Below are 17,011 nucleotides of genomic sequence, written 5' to 3'. Positions count from 1 at the left end.
AAATGTTTTATTAGATTCCCCATCACCTGCATTACTGTAGCCACATCAAACTGTTTTTTTTTCTGGACTAATCTGAGGTGATACTGATAACCTTGGTTTGCCAAATTTCCGTGACTCAAAATTTGAGATTCCACGTGCCAGTTTACATGTGCAGTGTGAATGTTGGGTATATGTGACCAGCGCTTGCCTGTGTGCAGAGTTTGTGTGAAGAATGTGTAGGACTATGTGAAAGGACTTCCCCTGACTGTGTCTGGTCACACAACACATGATTATATGTCTGCATGACTGGGGGGTATATGCGTCACACACTGCTGCTGGGGATAGCTGCTGCTGACTCCTAGCTTCAGTCATGTCATATGCTGGCTGCCGTGTAGTCTTGAGGCTGTTATTTCATTTCATCTTGAAACACAGAATTGGTCAGTTAAAGGTAAGTCTGAAGGGTGTGGCAGTGGTAGCAGAGGGGCTTCCAGTGTCTTGATCACATGTGGGTATCACCATTTCAAGATTTACTGTTCTTTTCTGCCCTTATGACTTCTCTTTGAACACACTCCTTTCAGTGAAGAGAGGTTGTTTAAGGAGAGGCCAAGGCCACTTCAAACTGTCTTTAATATAGCTGAAATATATTTAATTCTCAGATATAAAGTGGTCTTTGTAATAGTGTTTAGAGGCAATAAAAAAGTTGTCAAGATTAGATGACCTAATGTGATGCTTCAGAACTGTAGAAAGTTGGACTACATTCTCAAAAAAAAGGGAAAAAGTGAGGAGGTTCTAAAATTATAGGTTGTGTTAAATCTCAATATCATTGCCATATTTAGGGTCTTGATATACTTGTTATTTTTCATACCTGGAGTGGTCCTCAGCAGCTCAAGGCTAGAAACCAGGAAACCTGTGTCATACTTTCTCTGATGTACTTTTTCACCTTGGTAAGTGACTTCCTGCCACTGTGTTTCTGTTCAGTTTTTCCCATTTGCTTGAGTGACTATTGATGGTATTGAAACAGCACATTTGAGAACTCTTTCTATGTGTTTTTTAGAGCATTGCATCACAGAGATTTATTTGCAGTTTTTTGTGCTCTGGTAATGATGATACCAGCATAGTAATAAACTCTAAATTGCAAATCTGCTTTACAAAAAATTAAAGTTTTAGATGTTTTGACATTTGAAATCTCAATAAGCAGTACTATTCTATAAGAACACTGGTGAGGTATTTGTGCTGTATTCTGAGGTTGAAAAAAATTAGAACTGTGGTTCTTTGGACTGTGACATAGAAATAGAGGTTTTCATTATTTGTGTAAATGTCAGTTTCATCAGAATTCTGCAAAGTTATTAAAATATGTTGTTGCAAATTCTAGAATCTAATTGTGTAGAGGTTTCATTTTAATCAAGAGTTGCAATACTTTTTGGTTATGTTGCTCTTGTGAGGAACATTGCAGAGGAAAAATATGTCATGAACTACCGATTTCTCATTCAATTGTTCTAACCTTTACAGTTTTTCCTACTCTTGATTTAGGTCTTTCAGAACTACTGCAAACCAAAAATTTAAAGAAAATAACAAAATGCTTCCATTCTGTTATTTTCCATTGTTTATCTCCAAATCCCATATATTACTATAATTTACCTAGATAAAAATTGGGAATTATGGCATTTTTGTGTATAGTATTGTTTTACTTAGTGGGAAGTAATTTGGGATTAATTATTTTAAATCAAATTACATAGATATCCAACTATTTATTTGCTGTTTTGATCACTAATGCATAGTGAGCACAAGACTTTCACAAAGTTACTTTTTTCATTTTTCCATCTTTTCCCAGGTTTCAGTCAGTTTAAGAAATGATCTTGCATTAGCTTGTACTTCTTGGTATTAGTTTTTATTTGCAGTTGTGAAAATCTTGACAGCTTCAGATGCATGCTGTTAATAATAAATGATACTCCTATGTATTTCCTCAGCAGTCATGCTTTCTTTTGTTACATTCATGTTTTTATATGCTTAAAGCATTATATAGATGTTTGTAAAATGTCATGGGCACAGAAAATATTATCTGATATTGCATATGATATACACAAATATGTCAAAGTTTTTTGTTTTATTATTAAAAAGTTACTGGGGCTATATATGCCTCTGCAATATGTAGCTAAAAAAAGATAAGTAGCTTGGACGCAATCTGAAGGGAATTGAGTAGTGAAACATCTGTAAGCTGCTTATGTTGATATAGGGCATAGAAATAAAAGTGTAAAATGTATCTGAACTCATACTGTTTCAGTACCATGAAACCTGACTCTACACAATTTATCTTCTGAACAGCTATGCTGGGACTAGGCTAGATGACTGATTTTGTTAGCCATTTTTTCCTTGTTGTTTAAGAGACACGGGACAATATTTAGCTATCCAAGGAGCTCATGGAAAAAGCCTTCAGCTCCATTCGTGGCTATATCTTCCTGAGGTACTCTGAGCCAATGGAAGAGCTCTTGATGTAATTTAGACCTAGCAGATTCCCTGAAATACAAGAGCTTCTTGGCTACACTGAAGACCTGGCTAGATATATTCTACGCAGGCAGGTGGTTTTTTTTTTTAAAAGACCATTTCAGCAAATGCTTCATTAATGCACAATGAAAAAAAAAAAAAACCCAGTCAACCAACCAACCAAAAAACCCAAGGCAAATATAATTTCTAGACTTTCTAGTAAAAAGCAGATGATGTTTGATGGCTTGCTATGTTTTCATCCCTACCAAAGATTACATGGCTGAGGGGTATTATTAGAAGGCTGCTCATCAGAACCTGTGCCACATCTCTGTAATTTTCACATTAGGGGAATTCTACCTCTAAAATGCATCACTAAAGTTCAGCTTCATTGCAAGCTTTCTAAAGTATGTATATAGATAAGTATTCATTTTTATATTTATCAGACATCTAATAAGAACAACATAATTCACTGGATGCCCTAAGGTTACCTGGTCACAGACTGGACAGAGTATTGAAAAATAGCACTGAAGCACTAAGAACTGTAAGAATTCACAGTCTCATGCTCTTAATTTCACCAAGAAGTTCTTAGAAAGTAGCCAGATATCTATTTGTACAAAATCTGCTCGCTGGACACACAATGTATGTGCCATTCCTTAGCTTTCGTGTCCAAGTCAGGAAAAAACATCTTGTGTACCTGATTATTTTACTCATATTAGCTTGATTTTCAGTTTGTTTTTGCATGTTGGTGTCAAAGCAAGACATAAAACTTCCTAGAAATACTGTTATAAAAGAGGGAGAACAGGATCCTTTGGGAGGAGATATAGTGAATTTTTTTTCTGTTAGTTTTGTCATTAACTGAAAGAAAGTATGTAAAAAACCCCATGTGTGTCTAGCAGCATTATTATAAAAAGAAGGAATAGGAGGGAGAGAAAATTTGCTGTAATCCTGTCAAGCCACAAAGCAGTGGCCTGTTGTGCTAAATTATCGACAGTGTTCTCAGTTTTAGGTCTGTGTACTATCAGTGTCATGCACGTGTATGTGGAGTCTGTGTGTATGTGGAGTCTGTAGAGTTAAAAAAAAAATGAAATTATAATTGATATTTTACAACAATATGCTGGACTACATATGGTCTAATTCCAGACCAGATATGTCACAGAGTACAAAGTAGTCTTATCTCCAGTGTGAATTTCACAAATCTGGGGATACTCTTTCTGAAACTCCTGCTTCAAGGAAAGACAAGTCCAGATCCAAGTTGCAGGGATCTCCTGCCGTTAAAAAAATTATTCACAACTTCTGTAGTTCTCAGTCCCACAAATGGCAAGAGTCTGGTGTATTTTGCTGGAGTTACTCTGTGACATGACAAAAAGAATTCCCATCATTTCTGTTTGCAAAGCAAAAAAACCCATAGAGGTTCTTATTCTTGGTATCATAAATGTGGCTTACAAATTGCAAATCTTCTGACCTCTGCTGCTGAGATAGAAGTGTGTTTGTTGCCATAGCATTTTGTCTTCCACTTAATTTATTAGCAAGCTGATTTCTGGCTGACATTTAATGAGTCTTTTTTCCAAGCTTATCAGGCTGTCTCTGCTTGACTTGATGTAGAACACAGATTGTTATTGCACAGCTCTGGTATATATAAGGTGAAATAATTTCATCATCAATCATCAAAATGGTGTGATTGTAACAAATTAAAACTACAGAACCACATTCTTAGTTTTATTTTTGTGATTTTCTCCCACATAATAATTTCATAACATAATAATTTTCCTAATTATTTATTTTGCATCTGTCAATATTGCATCATTACTTGGTTCTCTTCTGCTGATATTATCTCTTTAAACATCCTTGATATTATTTTCCTTTAAAGTGAATGGTTACTATTTTATCAATGTAAAACAAAATTGCCAATGTATTTTAATTCTTTATTTGAGCTGTTATTTTTTTATAGTATATTTTTTAAGTTGCCACACAATAAAAGTCCCATGTCTTTTGGATGTTTTTCCCACACCCCATTTTGGAAAATTGTGATTTTTTCTGGGTTTCAGATCGAGCCCAAATGAGCATGCTCAGTTCTTTGAACCAGAAGGGTAACTTCACAGGGTGCATTGTGTTGTTGTGGCAAACCAGAATCATTGTATATGCTTAAATCATAATTAAGATGGCACTGTCTGCAAAGTATTTCTTCAATTGGTGTCCACCTTGAAGCAGAAATGAAAAAACATTTTTGGCTTTGTCACTATTCTGTTGTGAGCGTAAGCAATATAAATCATCCTTTGGTGAAGGAACAGAATATGTCTTTAAAAAATCTTTTGATAGGTTCAAAGACATTTTGTCTCCAAACGCTCTGGATAGGTCAGTTAATGTCCATATGCTACTGACATTGCTGTTCTTCCTCTTCTAATGGTTTTAATTGAAATATATGAAGTGTACACTCCCAAAGTGAGTTACTGGACCTATTTAAATTGATGAAAAATCTTTAATTGACTTTTGAAAGAGCCTAGTTTTCCCTTCTTCCTTAATTTATAAGTTTTAGAAATTTGAATATGAGATGACTTTATTATGGCAAAGCTCAATAATGTATGCAGACGGTGTGTAGCTGCAACATCAAAGCTATGAAAATTTAATGTAAGTAATCAGCATAAATTTATTTTTTGAGACAGAAGACTTGTTTTGGCTTTAGCCCAGGAAATCATTAATTGGATACCTAATTTTATATGTGTGACTCTTCTGTTGGCTTGGAACAACTCTTAGACTTAAACACACAATCCACATTCTTAGGGATTTTAACTGTATGACAACAGTCCTGCCCTTATTGCCATGTGTTTCTTCAATCACCTGTGATGAATCAATACCTCATACTTTTGTGAACGTTGCATGTGTTGCATGTATTGCATACATTTGGATAAATATATTGAATATTGAATAAAACTGATTTCCTCTTTTTTTTGTAGAGCTAATGAAAGATTTGTGCATACAAAAAACCTACTTAAATAATAAGTGATGTCCCTTTCTATGAACTTCTAATGCTTAGATCATCATAACTATATTTACTCTATTAGACAGTAAACTTTTGTTGTCTGGATGATGAAATAATGAAGAGTGAAAGGGGACAATATTAAACTCCCAAGTAAATGGTTTGGCGTAAGGATAACAGTGTCTGTTGGTGGATTAAGTCTACAAAAGTCTTAGGATTTTAGCATTGCAAAATCAGAATGAGGCCATCACAGTGAATGTTGTCCTTTGCTTAAATTTCTTGGGTATGTCTTACCAAGATGTCACAATCCAATCAGTGAGAAATGCCTCTGCCCTAATTAAGGTGCAAACAACACCATATGCTGAAGTCAACAACACAGATTTTATTTAACAATCAATATGAAGCAGAAAGAAAGAAATAGGAAAGGCAGAGGGGAGAGAGACATATAAAGTAGAAGATATTTGCCACCTGTGATTCCAGCAGTGTCCTGTTGGTCCTTAATCAACCTGAGCTTCTTGGTGGTGGAACTCCTAAGGTCTTTCAAAACTCCTCACTATTTATACATTTTAACAAACAAAGGAATTATTGCTCATTGGCTACACTGTTCTCTTATTCTATTGGTCACATGATTACCTCACTTCTTTTGTAAAGTCCATGTCCTTAGTTTTTCTCTTCTTCTGAGTTGGTAGGTTTCTTGGGCTAGTGGGCTGTGGATCAGTGTTCACGGTCTTCCCCTGCAGGAATTACCTTTTACCCAGATGGAGATTATTTCAGCACAGTTGCTGAGTTGGCTTTCCTTGAAGTCCATAAATTCTGCAGTCTTTGTGGCCACTATCAGTAATAGATTCTTCTCCTCAAGCTTTGTTAACCTCTCCCGTGAGATAACACTTGGACAATAGCACCATCTTTATTTTATTTCAAGCTCCTGATGTGGTGACTTAATTTACCGTCCTGGTTCCAGGTATCCACAGAGGCCTCTTCAGAGGGGCTTCAGTGATGATGGATGCAATCCATACCATAGCTTGGGGTGAGCTTTGCTTGACTGGTGATAAGTTGCTTCTTTACACAGTTTACCACAGTGTGAATATTTTTTGGGATGCATTGTCCAGGCTGTACTACCCAGACCTCCCCTCCACCAGGCCTGGAGTTAGTGTTCATCCTGTCACTTCATTCTGTGGCTATCTCATCTCCTGACTGAGTCCTTCTCCTTAACAGAGGCCTTAAGAGTGCTTGAGACACACCATTGTGCTCCTTAAGGCATTGCATAAGATACAAACAAATGAGGCGCTGTTTGATTTAATGTATTTTTGGGCTTCAGAGGGTTTAGTCACAAAACGCATGAAATTAGTACTCTGTTTCTAAGCTGTTGGATTGACTGTTGAATGCCTCTGCTTTATCAGGTTTAAGAGTCCAGCAGAGTTTAGCAGTCTGATAAACTGGACTATAAATATACAACCATATCTCCATGAAAGGTATCTTCTGCCTCTAAAGATTCTTGTACTAAGTTTCTGTAATGGGTCTTTTATCCATGTCAACGAGATCATAGAAGAGGCTACACTTACAGCTCAATGAAAGAAAAGATAGACACTTGGTTTGAAGTCATGATACCTAAGTGGACAACTATGCAGTTTGCTCCTAGGATGTTTCTTTTTCATATATATTCTGCTGTGTTCAGCAGGTTAATAATGAGTGTCAATCTATGGGAAAAAAAAATATATGGTAGCCTGTACTACTGAAGAGGTACAATTTGTTTTTTACTGTAACTTCTGAAATTTCTGGGCAAAGGTGCATTTGCAGTGCATGGATAGACATTTCTAGGTTAATATTTTTCATGTCTTATCATGTATTGACTTTGATGGGTTGCAGTTTCTGTTATTTACGTGTCACTGGAGAACGTGGTATTTTGAAGCAACGTCACGCTTTTAAATGTGTTGATGCTAAGAAGTAAGTAATTCATGGTAAATAAGCATGCAACCTTATGTGCAAATCCCTTTCACAGCAAAAAAGCAGAAGAAAAGTAAAACCACAACTATTAATCAAGTAATAGTTCACTCCAGGACATGTTGTCCTTTTCTTTCAACTGAAGGTTTAACTGCCAGAGAGAAAAAGAAGCAGTGGACCTCTACAATATTATCTGGATTAATTCTATGAACAAAATTATGAAGATAAGCTAAATGAAGCAGTTTGGCAAAGAGTAGTGACAAGAATGATTAAACATAAGTACCACAATAAGTCTGTCCAGGTAGCTAGACTATTAAATATGGCTATTCTTTTCTTTTTTTAATGGGACTTGAATAAAGCCTATATAGTGATTGATTCAAAGTTGCATCATATAGGTAAATAGTAAAAATCACCATCAAACAAAAATGAATGATAGTTTAAAAATGATATGGGAGCCATGCCAGTTTGAAAATGAAATGTTGTAAAAGGTACAAAAATCCATCAGTCCTTTAAGAGAAAATAAAATACAGTGTTTTCTTTAGAAAATATAATAGCTGCCATAATTTCCAATGCATTGTTTATCATAGGCATTTGTTAGTAATGTATCATGAAGATATTAAATTAAAAATTCCATTAGATTTCAACATACTCTGGAAAATAGACAGCTTAGTTAAATATTACCCTAAAAATAAAAGTACTGAAGGCTTGAAGCATACACCATATAACCATGGCTCCAAATGTTCTGAAGCAAAATTTATATTGATAGAGTAGATGGCATGGGGTTTTTTGCACATTTTTATGGGAACACAGACTCCTGAAAATGTATATTTTAATCTAACCAAGTACTAAAGTATTCAACCAATCTATATACCATGCAATTTGAAAACTGGAAGAAATATCTATATTTCCTAAAAAGGTTTTAAGACAGTGGGGGGGAGATTTTAAAATTATACCTTTGGCTTCAGGAACTCTGAAACTCTATTTCTGAAAGATAGACTTCATTGTGTAGTCATTTGTGATAGGACAGCTTCAGTAAATCTCCCTGAAAATATTTCTCAAGATGACAAGATTTTGCAGCTTATGAGGCTATAACTAAAACAAAGAAACAGCAAGAAAATAAAACCCAAAAAATCCCAAACCAAACAAGAAACCTACATCCCACAAAAACAAAACCAACAACAACAGCAACAACAACAACAACAAACCCCAAAACAAAAAACAACAAACCTGACAAAAACAAAAACGAAAAACCAAGCACAAAAACAAAACCAAAACCAACCTGCATAAAGTGGGATGAACCACCATCAAAAAGTCTCTAAAGAAACTAGCTTTATCACAGTACCTTGTTGTGAGTGTGAAGATTTTAAATAGCAAGGGTCAAATTGAGAAGAAAGTCTGGCAGTATTGCAATAAAATGGAGCTTGGATAGATAATACAAAAAAACCCCAGGTCTTAATTCTGAATAATTAAAAAATAATTGTCAAGGAATCAGAATGTATTTTATTACTTTAGTATTTTTTCATATTTTATCCTTTGCATGTCTTCTCCTCTCCTTGGAAGTGGAAAATGTGTTTGGTTTGAGTTTTTTTTCCTAAATTCCAAGGTACCTTCTGGCAAAGGCCAAGGAAAGATTTTTGCTAGTTTTTTTTCTGTATCATGATATCTGTACAGTCTGATTGTGATGATGAGTGATGATTAGAATCTCAGAAATAAAATTTCAGTTCTAAAATAGTTTTTTGGTTAACATTTTTACTCCTTTGACATTCACTAGCTAGCTGCATGCTTTTATGAACACTGGTGGAGTGCATAATTGGTGCATAGAGCTCTATTCAACTCATTAATTTCTCTAACAGGTATATTTTACATTTGTACTTAATCTTCATTGCGTTTAGTATTTATTACTTAAAAATAGAGTTCCTTTGAAACATATTCCAATAAAAATATCTACTGTACTTTATTATATATTTAATTTTCAGTATGGAAGATGTGTTTTTAAAGATCTTTGAAAAATATTGGACCAAATTGTCTGTTGGCTTAAACTGATAGTTTCATTTTCTAATTGTGTCCTAGTATTACACTCTCAATGCAGAGTAAAGTTATTGTGGAGGAAATCTTTGTAATTTTTAATCTCAGATTTTGAGAATGTTAACCTGGTATCTATTAGTTATAAAAATTGTCTTTTGTTACCTCAGAACCAAGTAATTTTCTGGGCCCAGACTTGTCATCTAAACCTGTAGAGTTTTAAAGAATAAAAATTTCATTCAATCCCCTGATGCCGTTAAAAAGGTGATGAACAATTTGGGAGGTAGGTATTTCTGAATTACTTTTTTAATAAAATGATGACTAAGAGACAAGGCTGGCAAAATGGTTGAGTAAAAAAAATAATGAATTCTTGTCTTTCTAAGTGCTTTTAGGGGAATAAAAATGGTTGATGAATAGGATGTCTTCTTGTATTTGCAAAAAGTAACTAAAATAAACCACCACTTCTTTCTAGCTAAGTAACCTGAAACAACTCACATTTGTGGATGTGTCAGCAAACAAGTTCCATTCTATTCCAATTTGTGTACTCCGGATGTCTAATTTGCAATGGTTGGATATTAGCAGCAACAGCCTGAAAGATCTCCCGGAAGACATAGACAGGTAGCTCATCTTTTAATTCAATGACAGGTATAGGAACTCTTAAGTGAATTTAGAAAGTAACAAGCTTACAAGGGACACTACAGATGGAAAGTCACATTTGGAAACATAGCAGCTATTTCTGAACATGAACATTTCTGTTATTATTGATAGACTGGGCTCGAGAGCAAAAAACTACTTTTACTAGCTCACTGATGACAGTCAGCAAAATATATTTTCTGCTGCTTTCATAATAATTTGTCATTATATCTAGACATTGTTTTTGGAAGTTCACCAGATATACTCTGCTCCAGTTCCAGCAAAAGGGAATCACCATATTGAATTGGCAGCAGTAACTCTCTGAAGGGTGGATGTATAGGAGGGAAAGGTGAACTAAAGCATATTCAAGTCACTTAAAGAGCTTGATAAAACATTTTTGGTAAAGAATAAAAATATTGGTAAGATTTAAAAACCCCACTGACAATCCTCCCCTTCTACTCTGATGTATATGTGAATGTGCTCACATATACTCACTCTCCCAGGTCAGATAACCACTTTGAACTATTAAAAAAAAAAAGAATCATGATGATCCTTTTAATGGGATTTGCTACCCTGAGGAAGCACTTTTCTTGTCCCTGAGTTATCTATTCACTCTGGAGTGCTGCAGTGACTTGGTTTACAAAAAATTTATCTAGCCTTAAGTGAAAAAACCCAAACATATTAACTAAAATTTGTTAAAAAATATTAAGTATTATTTATTTATCTGGGAGTAGAAATCCCTGAGGCAGAAGAAAACTTATTCACTCCTAACTTTTGCAAGGCCTTTTTTGCTGGGCAAAAAGACTTTTCTGGGACATTGTGTAATCACAGATTATTCTGACAGCCGCACTGCTCTTAACTTGTGTTAGTAATTCACAACAAACAACATAAACTTGCCATTTTTCCTAAGGGATCTGACCAGAGTTTCAACTAACTTCAAAGAGTTTCTAAGAGGATATTTTCTTTTAGGGAAGGATACCCTCTCAACTTAACTTTTTTTCGCTGTAACCCCTATACCCTTAGCTTCAAATTACTCCCTTTCTGCATTTCATCTTCTCTATTTTGTACTGAGTTGCCAGATTTGATGCTAGAATATCATAATCAGACACCAAAAAAAGAAAGTTTTCTTTGTTTTACTTTGGGCTCATGTGCATTCAGAAGAATAAAAAATGTCAAGATAACCCTCGCGTCAGTAAACTTATACTCTCAAAAAGTAAGACTCATTATTTCAATGCCTGTGGTGTCAAAGAACCTCAGTGAATTATTATTGTCTGTAATGCCATTACAACAGCCTGTGATTAATAAAGATGATTTGACAGTAAACTGAAGCCTTACTTAATATTTTTACCTGAATTCAAGCAAACCACATGAGCCTGATAAGCATAGCCTGCCAACCATGTTTTAGGAATAGACCCTTCCAGTCAAAAAAGACGAATTTTTTTCATCAATTTGCAATGCTTTTTGTCTTCTACCTAATACAAGGAATAAAGGGTTACACAAAAATTTCTATTGCATTAGGAAAAGCCAGGGGAAATAAAAAAAAGGTTCCTCCGGAAAAACACTGTCATTAAATTGATTTCATTGGGACAACTTGCAAGTGCCTTTTGATGAGGAGCTGGTCTTTCTCTTGCTCCCCACAGTATTAATTACTGGTGAAAAACAATAGATGGAGATGTACTGCCTACCACAGAAAAACCTAGTTTGTGGAAACCAGCATATGGGCAAAAGTGGGAGCTGGTGGCCTGTATTTTTCTTTAGTTGCAGGATGCACATGGTGAGGCTTTATATCATGTTCTATCAATATTTTCTGTATGAAAACACAGTAAAACCTTTTATCTTGAGCGTGTTTCTGATTACTTGTCAGAGGTATGCTATTAATACTATAATGCTTAACCAGTATGGAGATTTCCATTAAAGTTGATGAAATTTTGTTAAAGTGGTGTTTGAGTGACTTTTAAGAGGGGAAAAATGTTGCATGCAATTGCTCCTGTTATACACAAGATTAGGTAAGTATTACTATCCTGGATAGATGTTCCTGTTTGAAATAAGTATTTTTCTTCATCTCTATCTTTGACATCTTTACAGGTTAGATGAATTGCAGACGCTTCTCCTACAAAAAAACAAGTTGACTTATCTTCCACGAGCTCTTGTCAATATGCCAAAGCTCAGTTTGCTAGTTGTCAGTGGTGATGACCTGGTTGAGATACCCACAGCCATCTGTGAGTCAACCACAGGTTTAAAGTAAGTAAAAGTGAGAGATAAAGGGAAATATTCTTAAGAAGATAAGGTAAGATACACCCAGGAGAAATGCTTTCATCAGCATCAGTTTCTACAAATTCTGACCCAATTTATATCAGAGTGGTAAAGGAGGCACTAAAAATATTGGAAATTATGGAGGATCTGCAGTTTCATCATTTTCATCTACCTTTTACCCTTATTGTGCTTCTGTATGTCTAAACTGCTATTTCTGGGTAGGCTGGGTCATAGCAGCACTAACTCTGGAATTGCAAAACCTTGCTTTAGAGTGGAGCCAGTAGCCTGGAAGCTAGCTGCTGCCAAGCTCAGCACATCTTGCTGGGAGAGGGAGACATGGCTAGTAAAATGTTAAGTAAGGTCACATGGGTTTAGTAGTTCTTTGCTGTGAAATACCACCTTATTACTGCATGCAGGATAAGACTAAAAGACCTTTTAGTCTGCAATTACAGAAATATTGCATTTCTGCAGGCAATGTTCATCCTTTTGATTATGGAACCATTTCAGACTTTATACTGGGTTTGGCTCAGAGTGGAGTTAGCTGTGGATGGAATTTCCTTTCCTCTCTTAGAGTTTTTCCTTGCACTAGTAGCTAGAAAGATGTCGATAATGCATCAATGTTTTTAGCAATTGCTGAACAGTGGTGGCACAGCATCAAGGCTGTCTCTCTAACCCTCCCCTAAGAAAGCACTGTAGCCTGAGGATGAGCTGGAGCTTAGGAGTGGATACAGTCAGAACAGTTGACCCCAACTGACGAAAGGGATATTTCATACCATATGGTGTCATGCTCAGCATATAAAGCTAAAAGAAGGGAGAGGGGTGTCAGATCATGTATTATTGAAGTTCTTGTGTTCCAAAGAGACCAACTACATATACTGGGTCTCTGCTTCCCAGGAAGTGGCTAGACATAACCTGTTGAGAAATAGAGAGTAATTTTTTGCTTTGCTTTGCTTTTCTTCCATACATAGGTTTTTGCTTTTCTCAAGCTTATTTACAATTTTTTCATCTGCTGTTCTCCCTTGTCTAGTTGAGGAGAGGAGCGGAGAGAGGTGCTTGGTGAGCACCTGAGCCAAACAAGTCAGCTGATCACAAACTCACAGCAATTCATCAGATCTTTAGAAAGCCATATGATTTGTTGAAATATTTATTCTTCTAAAAGTAACAACTTTAATTTTTTTTTCCTTCTTGGAGTGAAAATCAGAGATTTTCAGAATGCTATGCACTTATTTGCACATTGCATAAGTTGTTTATTTAACACCTAGTTTTTCACTCGCAAACTGTAGCTTTATGATATTTGCAATTACAAAGTAATACATGCCCTGTCATTGTAAAAGACAAGTAGTGTAATAACCAAAAAATAGAGGTACATATTGTCAGCTGAATGATGCTGGCAAAATTCTAGATTGCTAGGCAATATTATTAGGACAAAGTTCATATTGTTCATTAACAGATGGGGAAATTACAGTGTAGTAGTTCTGTAATAAAGAACTATATCTGTTATTGCAAAGAATAAATTATGTAAATAGATGAAAAAAAATAAACCTGATGATTTTTTATATTAGAAGTGAATTACAGAGTAAGTTCCACTTGAAATCTGAATTTCTAATAATAGATGTATCCTAACTATGCCATAGTGCAATATTGAGATAATGTCCTTCACATTTCTGCTTCGGGCTCTGGTAGCAATTTCTAAAATGTCATTCATGATGGCCAGTGATGTTCAGCTGCCTGTACATATATTTGTGTGTTAATATCTCTCTAGGTTTGTAAGTCTCAAGGGCAGTCCAGTTGAAACGATTGTATGTGAAGACACCGAAGAAATTATAGAAAATGAACGTGAACGTGAGCAAGTTGAAAAAGAGTTCATGAAAGCATACCTTGAAGACCTAAGGGAAAGGGGTATGTGAAAATTTGCAGTAAGCTCCCTGCCATCTTGGATATAAATGCAGAAATACATTGTGAACATTCATTTTTAAAAGGAAAAGCAATATACCCTTTAACTCTAGTTGTCTTTTATGGTATTAAATAAGACTAAGAGTGAAATGCCGAATCTGCTTTGTTAAAAGTTTGGACCCTAATTAAGACTCTAGATATTGAACAAATGTATACAAAATTCATTGTGTTTGTATAAGCCTTAACTTTAATTGATTGATGATGTACACAAAGAGTATTCTTAATCTCTAGATTTACTTACTTCTCTTGGTATTAGTATTAGTGATTTTGAATTCCTGAAGAACTGCTTCTCCTCAAAATGAAGCACAGTATATATATGAAAGCCTCGTTTTATTGGTAGAATATTATTTGACAATATTATCTGCTTCAAGGTACTAACAGTTTAACCACTGTACAATTACCGATAAATACCTGCTTTTATCTTTTTTGCATAACACCTGAAATTTTACATATAACTTTGTGTTGCTATTCTGTTTTATATTTACCATCACTGAGAAATCCTCACCTTCTTTAGTGTTCTTTAATAAGATTTGTTAGGGAAAAAGGGGAAATTTTCCTGTGAGACGGAATACCCCATAGGCTCATTTTAATTCTATTTCGATTTAATTCTTTCTTTCTTTCTATTACAGTAGATTTTCATTACTTGTATTTTAGTGGTCTATGTAGTGGTCCTACAAAAACTGTTAGAAATATAAAGAAATGCCACAGGGTGTGGCTTCATAATGCTTATCATCTACTCATGCTGGGCTACTGTTTGTCAACGTCTGTAAGTAAGCTGTGCATATGAATACTCATTCTGTCTATTTCTAAATTGAAGTCTGCTATAAAAGTGCTGGAATCTGATAATGGTAACAACAGCAGTTAAAATGGAGAGAGGAAAGCAATTGAAGAAAAACTAAGGTCATTATTTGGCTTTAGAGACAGCAATAAAATATGTAGTGATGGAGTTGTATCTACAGTCTTAGGAACTGTGGAAGTCTTTTGGCTGCCTGAAGCCTGCTCTTGACCCTATTTAGAACAGGCTAGCATTACTGGGCCAAAGCAGCTCAGGGATACGGTTTTCTTCCTTCCCTGCCAGAACTTACCTCCCTGCTTTTTATGAAGAGTTTGGATCATGAATCACTTTCGTATTTCCTGCTTCCAAACTTTTGTACTATAGATAATACCAATAATATTGAAAAACAGACTGTAGAAGGAATATCTTCTATAAAATATGAACCAGCAGAATTTCTGAAAGATAGCACAGGGATCATTTGCAGAGTACCTTTGAAACAAGACCAGACACAGCTGTTTCTAGCTAAGGGTTCCATTTATTTGTGCTGGATTACATAACTAAAGTCTGAGATTCATTTATTTTTTCTTTTTTTTGCAGAGTCTACTCCTTCCTACACTACAAAAGTAATGCTCAGTCTCCAGCTCTGAAGATTAAAAATCTCTAGATCTCTACTGAATATCTGAATAACTTTCTTTTCATCCCCCTGAATACTAAACACATAAAAATATAGATGGCCAGAATGACACGAAAATCATATTCAATTATTTCTTTGTTTCTGTAGTCTTTTCAAGTAACTACTGACAAAACAAAGAGCAGTAGTACCTTCATAAGATGTTGTTTCACATTTTAAGTCAACATGTTTATTTTCAAGTTCGCAGCAACAACCTCTAATTTGCATGTAGACCTGCTGAAAGTAAATATTCACTGTAACTAAGTATATACAGGCATAACTGAAGAATGAAGACATCTTATGTTGTAGCTGAAATGGTGAAACACAAAAAGTGATCTTAGGAAGAGGTCTGATTTTATAAAAGGATATTGACTGATTTAGAAAATGAATGTGACGTTTTCTTAAGACCAAACACATATTTAGGTATTTACAATATTCAAATGAGAACACACCCATAGTTTGCATTTACATTCTGTTCTGCAAGAAAATTGTCCTCAGAATTTTCAGTTTAGATAAGTTCCCACAACTTTACATATAGAAACTGTAGCAGTTCTCCTTTCTTTTTTTTCCCCAGCATTTTAAACTTTTACCTGTTTGCAAATTCAAGTAAAAATGTGATTTAAACTCCTGTGCTAAGCAATCTTATAGTATAGTACTGTACTAAGTAAGATTATAAGGCACTAAGCCGTGTCAGCTAATACTAACAGCAAAATTATGATAGAGGTCTTATATTAATGGTTTCAGATCACAAGATTTTGTGGACATCTGTTGGAACTTTCCAAGTTGTGTAAGAATGAGTTTGCTGGTAAAACATTTCACTTGTTATTTAATAATCTGTTTATATATAATTATTAAGTGTATATAGAGTAGGGTTTTAGAAACCTAGTTTTGCATGTACTTTTTTTGTTTAATAAAGCAACCTTTTTAATCCAAAAACACTTGAGACTTTGAGAATTGAGGCTCAAATTAGACTGAAAATATAGAATTTAAATGGTCCTAAACTTATGGGTGCAGTTATGTGAGACAATATTTACATCTTTGTTTTTTGTTATGGATAAGCTATTTTCAGTTTTGTGCGGTAGCATGTCACTTAAGTAGTCATATTTAAAAAGCAGAAAAATAAAGGATATGCTCCTCAGGCTTCCATATAAAAAAAGAACTTTAAATTATTTATTTTTTAGCATTCTAGCAGTCAATCTTTTAAAAGAAAAAAAAATTAAATAATAGGTGTGTTATCTATTCTACTCATAGTCTTCTGCAGTTATATTACTATCAAAACTCATTCAAATTGGTCTCTAGGTGCACGTGTAGATTTTAAGCAAATTCTGTT

At 34.8% G+C, this 17,011-nt stretch overlaps 1 protein-coding gene across 1 annotated transcript in view; it reads left to right on the top strand.

Moving 5' to 3' along the window:
• The window catches only part of LOC136289049 (leucine-rich repeat-containing protein 2-like), a 16,679-nt gene extending 139 nt beyond the window's left edge, over window positions 1–16,540 (top strand). The window contains exons 2-6 of the mRNA XM_066182516.1: window positions 816–923; window positions 9,870–10,015; window positions 12,116–12,271; window positions 14,046–14,182; window positions 15,609–16,540. Coding sequence (XP_066038613.1) covers window positions 816–923; window positions 9,870–10,015; window positions 12,116–12,271; window positions 14,046–14,182; window positions 15,609–15,658 — 597 coding nt within the window. The 3' untranslated portion in view covers window positions 15,659–16,540. The remainder of the gene's footprint in view (window positions 1–815; window positions 924–9,869; window positions 10,016–12,115; window positions 12,272–14,045; window positions 14,183–15,608) is intronic.
• The last annotated feature ends 471 nt before the right edge of the window (window positions 16,541–17,011 follow it).

This window comes from Chamaea fasciata, unplaced genomic scaffold, assembly GCF_029207755.1.
Source record: "Chamaea fasciata isolate MVZ Bird 193981 ecotype frontalis unplaced genomic scaffold, bChaFas1.0.hap1 SCAF_4, whole genome shotgun sequence".
Taxonomy (NCBI): Eukaryota; Metazoa; Chordata; class Aves; order Passeriformes; family Sylviidae; genus Chamaea; species Chamaea fasciata.
Note: the sequence above shows the minus strand (reverse complement) of the source record. Positions and strands in the feature narration are given on the sequence as shown.